The sequence below is a fragment of the Manis pentadactyla genome, assembly GCF_030020395.1.
Source record: "Manis pentadactyla isolate mManPen7 chromosome 15 unlocalized genomic scaffold, mManPen7.hap1 SUPER_15_unloc_1, whole genome shotgun sequence".
Classification (NCBI taxonomy): Eukaryota; Metazoa; Chordata; class Mammalia; order Pholidota; family Manidae; genus Manis; species Manis pentadactyla.
In genome coordinates, this window is record NW_026644588.1 from 4096142 (window position 1) to 4111941 (window position 15800).

Sequence of the window (15800 nt, forward strand, 5' to 3'; positions counted from 1 at the left end):
CTTTCTGCCTGGTTGGATACCTGTTATCATTGGTATGACAGCTGCAGCACTGCGATCAGTTAGTTACAGCTGGTGAAAGCTACCCGTGGAACTTGAAAGTGGCCTTGGATGAAACGCCTACGAAGTTGGCTCATTGGTATGTAATGAAATGCAAACTACTAGGAAGCAAGTAAAATATACCATATTCCCTGGGTACCTGTAATAAACTGAAAATAAAGAGCTGGGTCATGGCTTCATGCTGAACCAAACTTGAATTTGGGTCAATGTGAGCTTTGGTCATCAGCCTCAAAGCCACCTAGAAAGTGAAAAATTGTCGGGGCCACAGAAGTACCTCCAAGACCTCTGGTCACAAAGGTTTATGTAGGAGTATGTGAAAAAAAGGAAATGACTGAAACCAGGAGATGTAGTGCAAAGGAACTGGCTCGTGTTGTAGATCAGGATCGCCAGCTTTCTGAAGAACCTTTGCTAAAGCAGATTGTGAGTAACCAGGTTGAGGGCCGTGTCTTTGGCTTTGAATGCTTCAGAGTGTAAGGGCATGTCTGGATTGATGCAGGACCCATAGATCACTGCTGAACAATCACACATGGCTGTTACGTGATCCAGACACAGGGGAGGCTATTCCTTAGGGAACAGCCAGCTTGGTGGGCTGGATAAAAGCCACCGTGAGGCCTATCCTGTGAAGGGGGACTGCCTGAGCGCCCCCATAAATGGCGAGTGCAACAGCCCTGGTGAGGCAGCTGATATGCTTCGGATGTACCCCATGTGGGACTGGCTTTATGTTGGCCTTTGTCACCCACTGAATATTCCTGTTGCACAGGTTATGGTGAATGCTGTGATATAGGGGGCCTGTTACGTGGGCACCCCATGTAATTTTACTATTACAAAATGAACAGTTCAAGGCGGCTTATTTGTATCTCATCTTCCTCAGACGGGTCTTACTGACACCAAGACCATGAACATAATTGGGAAAACGGGGAGGGACAAAAGGGAGACCAGAGACTTGGCCCAACAGAGTAAAGGTCTTCAGATGGTTACTGAAAAATGGGATGAATACAGCAAACATTTTTGGGTTTGTAACAAGGGGGTTAACTGCAGCACTACTGGAGACTGGGTGGGTCAGTGGGAACCCCTGATGTTCCTCTAACATTAGATGCCCAAACAAGACCATTTACTAGTTGGAATTTAAAAAGCCTGAAGGTCAAAATTACAATGAAAACGCAACCAGGAACTGCTACGGCATTGTTCAGGTGGGTTAATCCAGTTCCTCGTGGACAGAAGGGCCAGGGTCTTCCAGCCACACCTGCACCAAGGACTTGAGGCCATTTGCACATGTAAGGGCAAGACGCAGGGAGCTGGGAACTTCCCCAGAGAACGCCTTGTTTTGGGAGCCCAATGCACTGTGATTGCAAAGCCTGCAGATGACTCACCACATTATGTATTACTGGGATGGATACTATGTCTGAGTGGGGATGGCTCCTTCTCCCTAGTCCTGGTAAGCCTGCTCTCAGGCCAGTTTTACTTGGGCATGCCAAGTGGGAACCACGAGAACCTCCCCAGAACACAGAGGTGGTTAACTTGAATCACTAGACACCTGCTCTACTTAGTGATATGCTACAAGCTGGAGTGCTGGTGACCGTGACTTCACTGTGCAACAGTGCTCTGTGGCCCTAGAAAAAGGCAGATGGCTTGTCAAGACTAACAGACTATTGTGGTTTAAATAAAGTTGTATTGACCATGGCCTCAGCAGGTCCAGACATGGTTTCAACTGTACAGAAAACACAGCAGGCTGAAAAAGGTTGGTATTCAGGGGCTGACCTTGCAAATGGTTTCTCCGTTGCCTCCATCTTTGTAAAGGGCCCACTACAGTTTGCCTTCCCATGGGAATGACCCCAATTTACATTTACTATGCTGACACAGGGTTATCTGAGCTTAGTAGCTTATGGACACCACATGGCCAGGAGGGACTTGGGCTTGATGCAGGTATTGAGTGTAGCACTAATGACATACCCGAAGCATTAACAGCAGGCTAAGGACTGATTTAAATGCGACAGTGACACATAGGACCAACCAGGGCTGGTTAAGAAATTCAGTGAAGGTCCAAGGTCCTGCTCAACAGGGCGAGGTCTTAGGAATAACATGGGCAGGAGCCACCCGCGATATTCCACAAGTGACTAATAGTAAACTGCTATCCCTACCCACCCCTACAACCAAACAAGAAGCCCAATGATTGGCTGGTGTATTTTGGATTTTGCAGGATGCCTACTCCATACCTGGGAAAATGCTAGGTCCAATCTGTAAGACCGTATGAGAGAAATCTATATTTCAGTGGGAACCTGAACAAAAGCAAGCCATGTATGAAGTACAGAAGTTATGTGCTCGACACCTTTGGGCTCTTATGACACCCATGTGTTATGATTTTGGAAGTGTCTGCCACTGTACCGTGCAGGATGGAGCTTGTAGCAAAAGTCCAGGACTACCTCCCAGGAGCAGTGACTGTTGGGATTTTGGACAACTACCCCAGAAGCTGATGCCTGGTACACACTGTTTGGGAGACGATTATCAGCAGGCAATTGGACACTGAGACTGCCTCAGTGACTGGACATAAAATGATCTGAAAACCTGATACCCATGTCTTGGGTGATGCCAGAGAAACAGTCTTAATAATGCAGGCAGTTACTCTCCCCACTTTTATTCCACATAGTACTAGAGGCCCTAGCCACGGCAATCAGACAAAACAAAGAAACAAAAGGCATCTGGATTGGCAAGGAAGAAGTTAAACTGTCCCTGTTTGCAGATGACATGATATTGTACATAAAAAACCCTAAAGAATCCACTCCAAAACTACTAGATCTAATATCTGAATTCAGCAAAGTTGCAGGATACAAAATTAATATGCAGAAATCTACGGCATTCCTATACACTAACAATGAACTAGCAGAAAGAGAAATCAGGAAAACAATTCCATTCACAGTTGCATCAAAAAGAATAAAATACCTAGGAATAAATCTAACCAAGGAAGTTTATACTTCCTTGAAAGTATAAACCTATACTCTGACCTATACTCTGAAAGACCTATACTCTGAATCAAACTACAAGACACTCATGAGAGAAATTAAAGAAGATGCCAATAAATGGAAACACATCCTGTGCTCATGGATAGGAAGAATTAATATTGTCAAAATGGCCATCCTGCCTAAAGCAATCTACAGATTCAGTGCAATCCCTATCAAAATACCAACAGCATTCTTCAACGAACTAGAGAAAATCATTCTAAAATTGACATGGAAGCACAAAAGACCCTGAATAGCCAAAGCAATCCTGAAAAGGAAGAATTAAGTGGGGGGGTGGGGGGGTGGGATCTTGCTTCCCAACTTCAAGCTCTACTACAAAGCCACAGCAATCAAGACAATTTGGTACTGGCACAAGAACAGACCCATAGACCAATGGAACAGACTAGAGAGCCCTGATATTAACCCAACCATATATGGTCAATTAATATATGATAAAGGAGCCATGGACATACAATGTGGAAATGGCAGCCTCTTCAACAGCTGGTGTTGGCAAAACTGGACAGCTACATGCAAGAGAATGAAACTGGATCACTGTTTAAACCCACACACAAAAGTAAACTTGAAATGAATCAAAGACCTGAATGTAAGTCATGAAACCATAAAACTCTTAGAAGACAACATAGGCAAACATCTCCTGAATATAAGCATGAGCAACTTTTTCCTGAATACATCTCCTTGAGAAAGGGAAACAGAAGCAAAAATGAACTCATGGGAGTACATTAAACTAAAAAGTTTCTGTACAGCAAAGGACACCATCAACAGAACAAAAAGGCATCCTACAGTATGGGAGAATATATTTGTAAATGACATATCTGACAAGGGGGGGTTAATATCCAAAATATATAAAGAACTTACACACCTCCACACCCAAAAAGCAAATAACCCGACTAAAAAATGGGAAGAGGATATGAAGAGACAGTTCTCCAAAGAAGAAATTCAGATGGCCAACAGGCACATGAAAAGATGCTCCACATCACTGATCATCAGGGAAATGCAAATTAAAACCACAATGAGATATCACATCACACCAGTTGGGATGGCCAGCATCGAAAAGACTAAGAACAACAAATGCTGGTGAGCATGTGGAGAAAGGGGAACCCTCCTACCCTGCTGGTGGGAACGTAAGCTAGTTCAACCATTGTGGAAAGCAATATGGAGGTTCCTCAAAAAACTCAAAATAGAAATACCATTTGACCCAGGAATCCCACTCCTTGGAATTTATTCACCCAAAGAATACAACTTCTCAGATTCAAAAAGACAGATGCACCCCTATGTTTATCACAGCACTTTTTACAATATCCAAGATATGGAAGCAATCTAAGCGTCCATCAGTAGATGAATGGGTAAAGAAAAGGTGGTACATATACACAATGGAATACTATTCAGCCATAAGAAACAAATCCTACCATTTGCAGCAACATGGATGGAGCTGGAGGGTATTATGCTCAGTGAAATAAGCCAGGTGGAGAAAGACAAGTGCCAAATGATTTCCCTCATTTGTGGAGTATAACAGTGAAGCAAAACTGAAGGAACAAAATAGCAGCAGACTCACAGACTCCAAGAAGGAACTAGTGGTTACCAAAGGGGAGGGGTGGGGAGGGAGGGAGAAGGGGATTGGGGGGTATTATGTTTAGTATGCATGGTGTGGGGGATCATGGGGAGAACAGTGTAGCACAGAGAATGCACAGTGGATCTGCGGCATCTTACTACACTGATGAACAGTGATTGCACTGGCGTATGGGTGGGGACAGCATAATATGGGTGAAGGTAGTAACCACATTGTTTTTTCATGTGAAACCTTTCTAAGAGTGTATATCAATAATACCTTAATAAAAATTTTTTTTAAATTGTGGGTAGTGCCCAGAAGAGTTCCATAATACAATGGAAATGGTTCCTACGGGAGCAGGACGCCGGGGGAATGCAAGCAGTCCCACATGGTATCCATGAGCAGGCAGCCTCTTCCTTAGGGGTGACACTGAAGCCCCCTACCAGCTTTAAGAACTGATTGTTACATAGGCTGTGCCCTATGTACAGCTCTCAGCTGAACAAAGAGCTATTTGGTTTAGTTCGTAGACGAATGGACAGTATCCTCTGGAAAGCTTCTAGCTTAAGACCAGCAAGAACAAATCAGCTCAGTGGGCTGAACTGCATGCTGTTACTGGCACTGATGGAAGAACTGGACAATGATAACAGCCCATATGTTTAGACTGACTCATAGGCTGCAGCCAATGGCCTGGCTGCATGATCAGGTAGATGGGCAAAGGAAAACTGGTAACCAACGCCCGTGTGGGGTGCGGCTTAATGGAAATCACTCTGGGAATTTAAGCGGTGCATTAAATTAGGACACGTAGATGGCCATCACAAGGACCATCTTCCAGGATCAGGTGGCTGGAGCCACCACACAGACCTGTGGGTGCTCCCGTGGGGCGGCCACTTGGATCCATGGAGTGAGTGGGCGTGGGGTGGCCGCAGCAGTGCAGACATGGCCGGAATCTGGACATGCACTTTCACCCTGTGAAGCACACAATGCCAACAAGAATGGTTCCGTCAACGAGAGACAAAGACTGCAGCTGGCTACGGGGAAAACACCTTGAGGGGAATGACCCACACACCGCTGACAGAAGGATAACATTTGACCAGGGCCGGCAGTCTCTGGGGCCTATATTGATCTTAACTGGAACAGACAATTATTCTGGAGCGGGCTGTTGCATATCCAGTGGTAGATGCAAATGCTCATAATGTGATTAATCAATTGGAACAAAAGACACTATACCTATTCAGACCAGCAAGTTACACCTCTTCCAATGAAGGGACATCCTTTACAGCTCATGGTGTCCAATGGTGGACCAAGAAACATCACATCAGACGGATATATCTTGCTGAACATATTATTCAGATAAATGGTTTAATAAAAATAGAACGGGCAATCGAAATATTCACTAAAATGGGAAATTAAGGAATGGAGGGCTGTGTTACATGCTTTGAAGTCTGTGCTCACGCTTAACATACGGGGCCATAAGAGAGGGTCCCCACTGGATGGATTCCTCCACTTTTCTGGGGGATCTGGGGAAGACGAGGTGGGGTAGGATGCTAGTGAAAGTATATAGTTCTTCACATCAGTACAACTTGCCTTTTATCTACTAGATGCAGTGGTCCCAGGTCCATGGCTGCAAGTTCAGGTAACAGAAGCAGGGAAGATTATTAAGCAAAAAATTGTAACCATACCCTTACCACTTTATGCCAGAATTCCTAAGGGCCTGATGGAGTGCACTGTGCTATTACTCCATCCAGTTAGGCTGGGGCTGGAGGTGAGCACAGCTGTGCTGCCCAGTGATCGGGACAGCCCGTCAGCTCTGCACCTGTGTGACCAACCCTACCTCACGTGAGTGGGCGTGGACTGCGGGGGAGACACTTGCTAGACTAGCACTGCTGCCAGCAACCGCTACCAGCACGGTAGCTGAACGTCCCTTCCACAGGGGAAAAGTCTGAGTAAATTAAATGACAAATGGACAGAGGGAGAAATTATGCGTGAAGTTAATGGGATGGGTAAGTGGGTTATGCAATGAGGGAAATCCAACATTCTATTAATGCCTCGAGAGAGGCTCAGAGCAAGAGGATAATATGACCTCTTAGCAAAAGCGCGCCAGACGCCCAGAAGAGTGAAGCTGTATGTTTGTAAAAACCACCCCTGCTATTGGGAACATGACAAGCTGAATGAGTCAGCCTGCAAGCCAGAGTCACACCGCTCTGGTAGAACACCTAGTCCTAAGACTTTATAACGCAGATGACTTAGTTGTCTCCTTAAACCTGTTCCCAGCCCACACTGCCTTCGTCAAATGTTAGGCCTGTTGGCAATGGCCTATTGCTCTATCTGTTGTGTAAATAAATGCCATACCATATGTAAATGCTCTGACAGAAATGATTATTTTGCTGTAAGGAATCTGTATTTGAAGACTGGGGTTGGGGGTAGGGGGTTGAGTCATAAGAAATACATACTTGGTCATTCACATCAACAAACACATATTTCCCAGGTGCATCTGTTCTTCATCCACAGTTCCTGAGAACTCTGCAAAGTCTTAAAGTTGAAGTAGGAGTCCTATTAATGAGACATTTGGACAACCACGAAGGTCAGGGGCTGGAGGATGAATCAGCGAATGGACAATCATTTACTCAATTATGGCTACGGAATGAAGCCCTCAAAAAAAAAAAAAACCCTGAGAAGAGCCTATTGCTGTCTGCTCCCGTGGATCCTACTTCTCCATCTGAGAGAGCTTCTAAGCCTGGGGAGCCAGAACGCGTCCATGTGCCACTGAGCCGGGCCCCAAGCCCCCCAAGTATGGAAGCTCCGTTATTGGGGACCTTGCCCCGGGTCTCTCTTCATCTTTCTGTTAACTTGTATCCTTTACAGTATAACGTAGGTGCTTTCCTCAGTTCTGGGAGCCACTCTAGCAAATTAATCAAACCCAAGGGGAGGTTGTGGGAACCTCCAAACTTTAGCCAGAAGGTTAGAAGCACAGGTTACTGACCTGGGGCTGGCGGTCAATATGCAGAGTGTGGGGTAGAGGGCACTATACTATCTAAAATACAGCCCCCTTTTAACTGACACAAATTACCATGTCAATTATCTGATCACTATTAATTTGGATAATTTTTATAACAAATTCTCTGAAAGTAAACTAAAAAATTTGGTGTCTTACTGTTTTATGTAAACCTTTCCTGGTTAATTTAGATTTTCTCTTAAATATATTGCAACATATTTTGCAACTGTAAAGTTTCCATAATGAAGACTGCCATGTTTTTAAAGTGCATGTCTTGGACAATAGTGTTTCCATAGTAATCATATTGGTATGTTTTCTCTCCACTGAATTTTCTTATGTACAATATGTGAGGGACTGTTGACAGCTTTGCCACTGTCTTTCATGCTCCCTATATTTTATACTTTACACAAAACTCTTTCCTACATCAGTGGGTAAATGAAGTTTCTCTCTAGTATGAGTTTTCTGGTGTGCATAAGACTTGAGCACAGGTTAAATAAAGGCTTTGCCACATTCCTCATATTATGGTTTCTCTCCAGTATGAATTCTCTAAGAATAAGTTATGATGGACATAAAAAACATTTGCTGCATTCTGTATATCTGGTAAGGTTTCTGTCCAGAATGAATTCTCTGATTTTTTTCCAGTAAGGTATAAACACTGCATAAGCGCTTTACCACATTCTTTATACTTGTAAGGTTTCTCTCGTATAAATTCCCTCATGCAGAGTACTATGTGAAGAACGAGTGAATGATATGATCCATTCACTACATTTGTAAGGTTTCTGTCAAGAATGAATTCCCTGATGGTTAGCAGGCTTTGAGCACTGCTTAAAGGCTTTGCTGCATTCTTTACAATCATAAGGTTTCGCTCCTGTATGAATTCCCTTATGCACATTAAGATTTGAGGAACAACTGAAGTATTTGCTACCTTCATTATATTTGTAAGGTTTCTGTCTGGAATTAATTCTCTGATATTGAATAGGGACAAAGGTCTGGACAAATGGTTTGTCACATTCTTTACACTTGTTAAGATTTCAATCCACTACAGATTTTCTTATGTTTACTTATGTTTGATGAATTAGTAAAGGATTTTCCCACATTCTCTGAACTTGAAAGGCTTCTCTCCAGTGTGAATTCTCTCATGCCCATGAAGGTCTGAGGAAGAACTAAAGGATTCGCTTCATTCTTTACATTTGTAAGGTTTCTGTCTAGAACATATCCTCTGATGATTAGTGAGGACCGAGCTCCACAGAAAGACTTTCCACATTCTTTGAGCTTAGGCTTCTCTCCAATATGAACTCTCCCACGAACATTAAGTCTTGAGGAACAAGTAAAGCATTTTCCCTATTCTTTACATTTGAAAGGTTTCTTTTCCACAACCAACTCTCTGATGTCAATTAAGATTTGAGGACCACTTAAATGCTTTTCCACATTCCTTACACTTCTAAGGCTTCTCTCCAGCATGACTTCTCTCATGCACACAACATGAGGAAGAAGGGTTTACTGTATTCCTTACACTTGTAAGGTTTCTCCACTATGCATTCTATGGTGCATAGTAAGATTTGAGCAACACGCAAAGGATTTACCGCATTCTGTGTATTTATAAGGTTTCTGTCTGGAATGAATTCTGTGATGTTCAGTAAGGTGTGAGGCCCGCTTAAAGGCTTTTCCACATTCTTTACACTTGTAAGGCCTCTCTCCAGTATGAATTCTGTTATGTGCAGTAAGACTTGAGTTAGAAATAAAGGAAGTGCTGCATTCTTTACACTTGAAAGGTTTCTTTCCTGTATGAATTCTATGGTGCATAGTAAGATTTGACCAACAAGCAAAGGATTTGCCGCATTCTGTACATTTATAAGGTTTCTCTCCAGAATGAATTATCTGATGTTGATTAAGGTGAGCGACCCGTTTAAAGCCTTTTCCACATTCTTTACACTTGTAAGGCCTCTCTCCAGTATGAATAGTCTCATGCGCATTAAGACTTGAGGAATAAGTAAAGGATTGGCTGCATTCTTTACACTTGTAAGGTTTCTCTCCTGTATGAATTCTGTGATGCACAGAAAGACTTGAGGAGTAAGTAAAGGATTTACTGCATTCATTACATTTGAAAGGTCTCTGTCCAGAATGAATTCTCTGATGTTGATTAAGGTGTGAGGGTCGCTTATAGGCTTTTCCACATTCTTTACACTCGTAAGGTTTCTCTCCAGTATGAATTCTCTCATGCACATTAAGACTTGAGTAAGAAGTAAAGGATTTGGTACATTCCCTACATTGGTATGGTTTCTGCCTAGAATGAATTCTTTGATGCCGATTAAGGTGTGAGAGCCGCTTAAAGGCTTTTCCGCATTCTTTACACTCGTAAGGTCTCTCTCCAGTATGAACTGCCTCATGCACATTAAGACTTGAGTAAGAAGTAAAGGCTTTGCTACATTCTCTACATTGGTATGGTTTCTGCCTAGAATGAAGTATTTGATGCCGATTAAGGTGTGAGGGCCGCTTAAAGGCTTTTCCGCATTCTTCACACTCGTAAGGTCTCTCTCCAGTATGAACTGCCTCATGCACATTAAGACTTGAATAAGAAGTAAAAGATTTGCTACATTCTCTACATTGGTATGTTTCCTGCCTAGAATGAATTATCTGATGGCGAGTAAGGTGTGAGCCCTGACTAAAAGCTTTGCCACATTCTTTACACTTGTAAGGTTTCTCTCCTGAATGAATTCTGTGGTGCACAATAAAACCTGAGCAACAAGTAAAGGATTTGCCACATTCTGTACATTTATAAGGTCTCTGTCCAGAATGAATTCGCTCATGTATAGTAAGGAGTGAGCCCCACTTAAAGGCTTTGCCACATTCCTTACACTTGTAAGGCGTCTCTGCACTGTGAACTCTCTCATGAACTTTAAGACTTGAGGAACAACTAAAGAATTTACAACATTCTTTACATTTGTAAGGTTTCCTTCCAGAATGAATTCTCTGATGTCGAAGACATTGTGAGCCCTGCTTGAAGGCTTTCCCACATTCCTCACACTTGTAAGGTTTCTCTTCAGTATGAATTCTCTCATGCGCAGTAAGAATTGAGGAACAGGTGAAGGACTTGCTGCATTCTTTACCTTTGTATGGTTGTTTTCCAATATGAATTCTCTCATGAGCATTTCGTAGGGAAGATTCACTAAAGACTTTGCCACATTCTTCACATTTGCAAGTTTTCTCACCAGTGTGAATTCTGTGATGTTGAGTCACTTCTGTGAAATGTTCACAGGTTTTGTCACCTGTATATTCCTTATATTTGTGAGGTGTCTCTCCAATGTGGATTCCCTGATGCATAATAAAGTCTGACCATTCCTTGAATACATGTCCACATTTAATACATGGGTAATGGTTTTCTGGAATCTGAGTGGTCTGATGACCTGTATGGATTGATCCTCTGTTATAATTTATTTCAGGTTCCATAGACTGATATGTTCTCTCTTGTATGTAAATACCTAGAGAATTATTTAATATAGAGCCCTTCCTAAGGGCCTGCTTACTTTTGTTATACATGTAAGGTTCTTCCTCACTGTCTGTACAGTAACATTTATTAAGCAATGTTGGGTGGGTAGAGTCTCTCTGATAGTTATTAAGACTGTAGGTTTTAGCACAAGTGTGAACTATTTGTTCACAGAAGAATAATGAATCCTTCATCAAGGAATTTTCAATTTCAACATATTTACACATTCTTTCTTCATTATATCTTTGCTCCTCAGAATCATATGACTGTATATCTAATGCTTTGCTGTATTTAAAACGATTAAAATTATTGTTTGCACCATGGCCTTCTGCAATTTTAAGATTTTCCAAGATTTTCTTCTGAGCAAAGTTGTATTTCAAAATTGGATGATGACATCTACTCACAGAAGCACATTCTTCTGCAACAGTAACTGACTTGCACTGGGTTGTGTCCCCAGTCACCCCAGGATGCGGATCCCCACGGACAGGGAGGGGCTTGTCCTGGGGGCTCCTCCCGTGGCTCTGCACTCCTCCGTGACAGCCGTCCTGCCCTCCACGCTCAGCCTCACCATCCCTGTGTGTCCTCAGGTGTGAGTCCCCAGGGTCACAGCTCCCAGATCTTTCCAGGAGCACTTTTTGGAATGAGTCTTTTATGGCATGTTGGGGTAACAAGCCTTTTTCGTAATGAGAAGAAACTGCTGAAATATATAAAAAAATCAAATTACCCCATAAGAATCAGGTACATATACTTAAAAAAATCTATGTAAAAATTAATACTGTAAATGCATTTTAGTGAACATTTAGTAATCTAAACAATTTTTTATACCCCAAAGAAGTAGCACTGTATATCAATTGTAATTTAATTTAAAAGTCACTCTGCTGATGGTATAAACACAGGTTTTCAAACTTGTAATACTATTATATTTGAGCAGAAAATACTTTTAATACTTGCATGAATTTTTATATTAATGAATCACTTAATGGATTTACAATAAGATGATACAATGTGCTACCAAAGTATTAAGTGATGAGCAGCATATATACTGGAGTAGTTTTACAATCTGAAATTGTTCCCATCTATAAAGAGATTGTTATAAATTTAACACTTTTTTGTAATACCCAAGAAAACACACATGGAAGACACTCAAAGGGAAACAAGAAGAGAAAGCATGACAGTAGAAAATTCACTGAACACAACGGCAGGCACAAGCAGATGAACACATAGAAGATACCTAGAAGACACACAGAAAAAGGTCCACAGAAAGGCAACTGACATTCCTTCCCTTACCCTTCATTAGTTACATGTATAGGGACTCAACTCCCATGGAAAAGATGATGATGGATTGTGGATTAAAAAGAGAAAGCCCGACTGTATGTTGTCTACAAGAGACTCACTTTAGATTTTGAAACACAGAGGCTGACGGTGACAAGAATGTAAAATGATACTCAATACAAAAGGTAACCATCAGATAGCAGTAGTGGCCATTTCTGTTACAATGGACTTGAGGAAAGACTACCACAGGACACAATAGCCATAATGTAATGATCAGTGAGACACTGATAGAAAAATATGAAAATACTGTGTAATTCTGCATCCAATATCACAGCTCTTATATAAAGGAAACAAATAGTGACAGAATTAATCATATAGAAACAAAATAGTAAGAGGAAAACTCAATATCCCACTTCCAGTAACAGAACACCTGGAGGAAGATCTTTAAGGAGATGGAGGACTTGAAAAGTAGAAAAGGGTAATTAGATGGATAAAAATGCAAACTCCACACAGCAGATAAAACAATCCGAATGTCAAATGGCACATGACGGAGGACAAAGGACACATAAGCCCACAAAGCAGTCTATGTAATTTTAGGAAAACATACATCTTACAAATTATCATTTCTTTTCTGAGTGTTTTTACTGAAGCATAGTTGGTAGGCAATATTATATTGGCTTTGGGTGTACAGCAGAGCGATCTGACAATCACAGATGTAACTAAAGGCTCACTGTGACAGCGTACTTCCCGCAGTCACCAGACACATTGCAGTGTCACTGGCTGTATTCCCTACGCTGTACTTGCACCTTGTAACCAACTGATATTCACACGGCTGATTAATATACAGGAGAAGCAAGAATATACAAGGGGAAGATACAATCTCTTCAAGAAATGCTGCTATAAAATCTGAAGAGTACATGCAAAAGAATGAACCTACATAACTGTTTTATAGCATTCAAAAAATAAAATCAAAATGGAACAAAAGACTCAAATATATGACCTGAAAACATAAAACTCCTAGAATAAAACAGAGCAATTAACTCTTCAACAAAAACATGACTAATTTTTTTTTCTGGACTTTATCTCCAGACAAGGGAAAACTAAAGGAAATATAAAAAAGTGAGATGACTCAAAGACTCTGAACACCAAAAGAAAAAGAGTCAAGAAAATTAATAGAATATATATGGGGTAGGATTATGTATTTGAAAATGATTTAATCACCCATGAGGCTAATATCCAGACAAGAATGAACACACACAAGTCAAAACCAAGAAAAGAAAGAATCTAACTAGAGAATGATCATAGGACCTGAATAGGCTTTTTTTCAAAAAAGACATACAGTGGCCAATACACATTAAAAGATGCTGAATTTCAGTAATCATCAGAGCTATCACCTCACACCAGTCAGAACGGCTAAGATGAAGGATACAAGACAAATACGCTTTGGTGAAGGGAACCCTCCTACACTTCATAGGGAATTGTAAGTTGGTGTAACCACTACAGAAAGCACTTATGGAGATTTCTCAAAAACTAAAGACAGAAAACACTTAACATCAATTCCACTACTGGGAATCTGCAGAAGACAAGAAAACCACCAACTTGAAAAGATACACAGACTGTTAGTTTATTGAACCTCTTTTACAATAATCTATGGAAGCAACCTACGTCCATCAAAACATAAATGGATAAACATGTGGCACATTAATAATGGAATATTACTCAGCTATGAAAAAATAATTTTGCTGTTTGCAACAGCATGAATGGACAAAGAGTACATTACGCTAACTAGTAAGCCAGACAAAGACAATTACCTTAGGATTTTACCTATACATGGGACAGAAGAAACAAAACAAGAAGTAGACCCAAGAACAGAGACAGTGGATTGCTGGTGCCCTTAGTGGGGGGTGGGGAGTATGTGTATAGGTGAAATAGGGGAAGAGGGAAGAGAGGTAGAAACATCAAATTATAAAAAACAGAATCATTTCTGACCACAATGGATGGAAATCACAAGCAGTAACAGAAAAGGGAAGGAAAAAAAAATTGTAATAAGTAAACTACACACTCTTACAACACCCAATTTTCAGAGATGAAACAGGCAAAGAAAATTAGAACACATCTTGAGATAAATGAAAGGAAAGATACAATATACAGAAACATATGGGCTGGAGGGAAACCAATATTAAACAGGGAAATTTATAGCAATGAGTGCTGATATTAAACAAGAAAAATCTCAACAACCGAAATTTATACATCAGGAACTACAAAAATAAAATAACAACAAGTCCAAATATACCACAATAAATAAACAATATTAGGGCAGAAATAAATGAAATGGAAAATAGAAAATAAGAAAAAAATACTCAATGAAACTAGTAGTGAAAATCGATACTGAGAATCCTTATGTAAATTAACAATAAACTGGAGAAGACTCAACCAAAATCAGAGGTTAAAGAGGAGACAATACAACTGATAAAAAATAAAATTGGACAATGGAGTTTTTTTCAGAAAAACTACATGCCAAAAAATTGGATACTCAGAACAAATGAGTAAATTCCAAACACAATGCATCAAGATTGAATCTTGAAGACATGAGTATATGAATATACTAGAAAAAGATTAAGAGCAGCCCCCAGAAGTTCCCAAAAGAGCCCTTTTGCATTGGAGATGGCTTCCCCTGTTAATCCTAACAGTGTCAGAAAAATTAAACCATTTTCCCTAAAATCCTCTATAACTTAAAAGGTGGGAGTATTTCCAAACTCTTTTTTGTAAGCCCAACGTGACACTGACACCAGAGTCAGAGAAAGACATGATCAGAACAGAAAATGACACAAAACTGATGACTACAGATGCAAAATCCCTCAAGAAATCCAAGCACACAATCGGATAGCACAGTGCAGGCTCAGGCAACAGGACAATGCGGGAGTCATTCCTGACGTACAGAATGTTTCAACAGAGAAGAAAAATAATCAACCATTATACTACAGCACAAGAACGCCAGGAAGAAAAATATTTGATTATCTCAACTGATGCAGACAAGGCTTTTGAGAAGTTCAACACTCTTTTAAGATAAAAACAATCAACAAAGAAGGAAGAGAGGTAAAATAGCTCAACATCATAAAGCTTATATACCTAAAGCCCAGCAAGTCTAACAGTATACTCAACTGTGAAAACAAAGGTTCTCCTTTTCACTCAAGAACAAGCAATGATTCACTCTCTCATCACATGTATTCAACATATTGTTGGAAGCCCAAAGCAGAACAATTCAGTAATAAAACAAACAAAATTCACCCAAAATCATGTAGAAGAAATAAGTTATCTCTGGTGGCTGATGATATGACATTATATATAAAAAATTCTAATGTTTACACACATATGCAATCACTGTCAGGTCTACTAAACACATTCACCAAGGGAAATGGATGAAAAAATCCATGC

At 40.8% G+C, this 15800-nt stretch overlaps 1 protein-coding gene across 16 annotated transcripts in view; it reads right to left on the reverse strand.

The window, feature by feature from the left end:
* Nucleotides 1-15800, reverse strand: part of LOC118909711 (zinc finger protein 493-like) — a 160180-nt gene that overhangs the window by 42948 nt on the left and 101432 nt on the right. The window contains exon 3 of one of the 16 annotated variants that reach the window (XM_057496378.1): nt 6994-11787. The exons of 14 other annotated variants lie outside the window; for them this stretch is intronic. In XM_057496378.1, coding sequence (XP_057352361.1) covers nt 9119-11787 — 2669 coding nt within the window. In that variant the 3' untranslated portion in view covers nt 6994-9118. Of the gene's footprint in view, nt 1-6993; nt 11791-15800 lie in introns of those variants that run through there. One more of the 16 variants, XM_057496377.1, reaches the window with a different exon arrangement.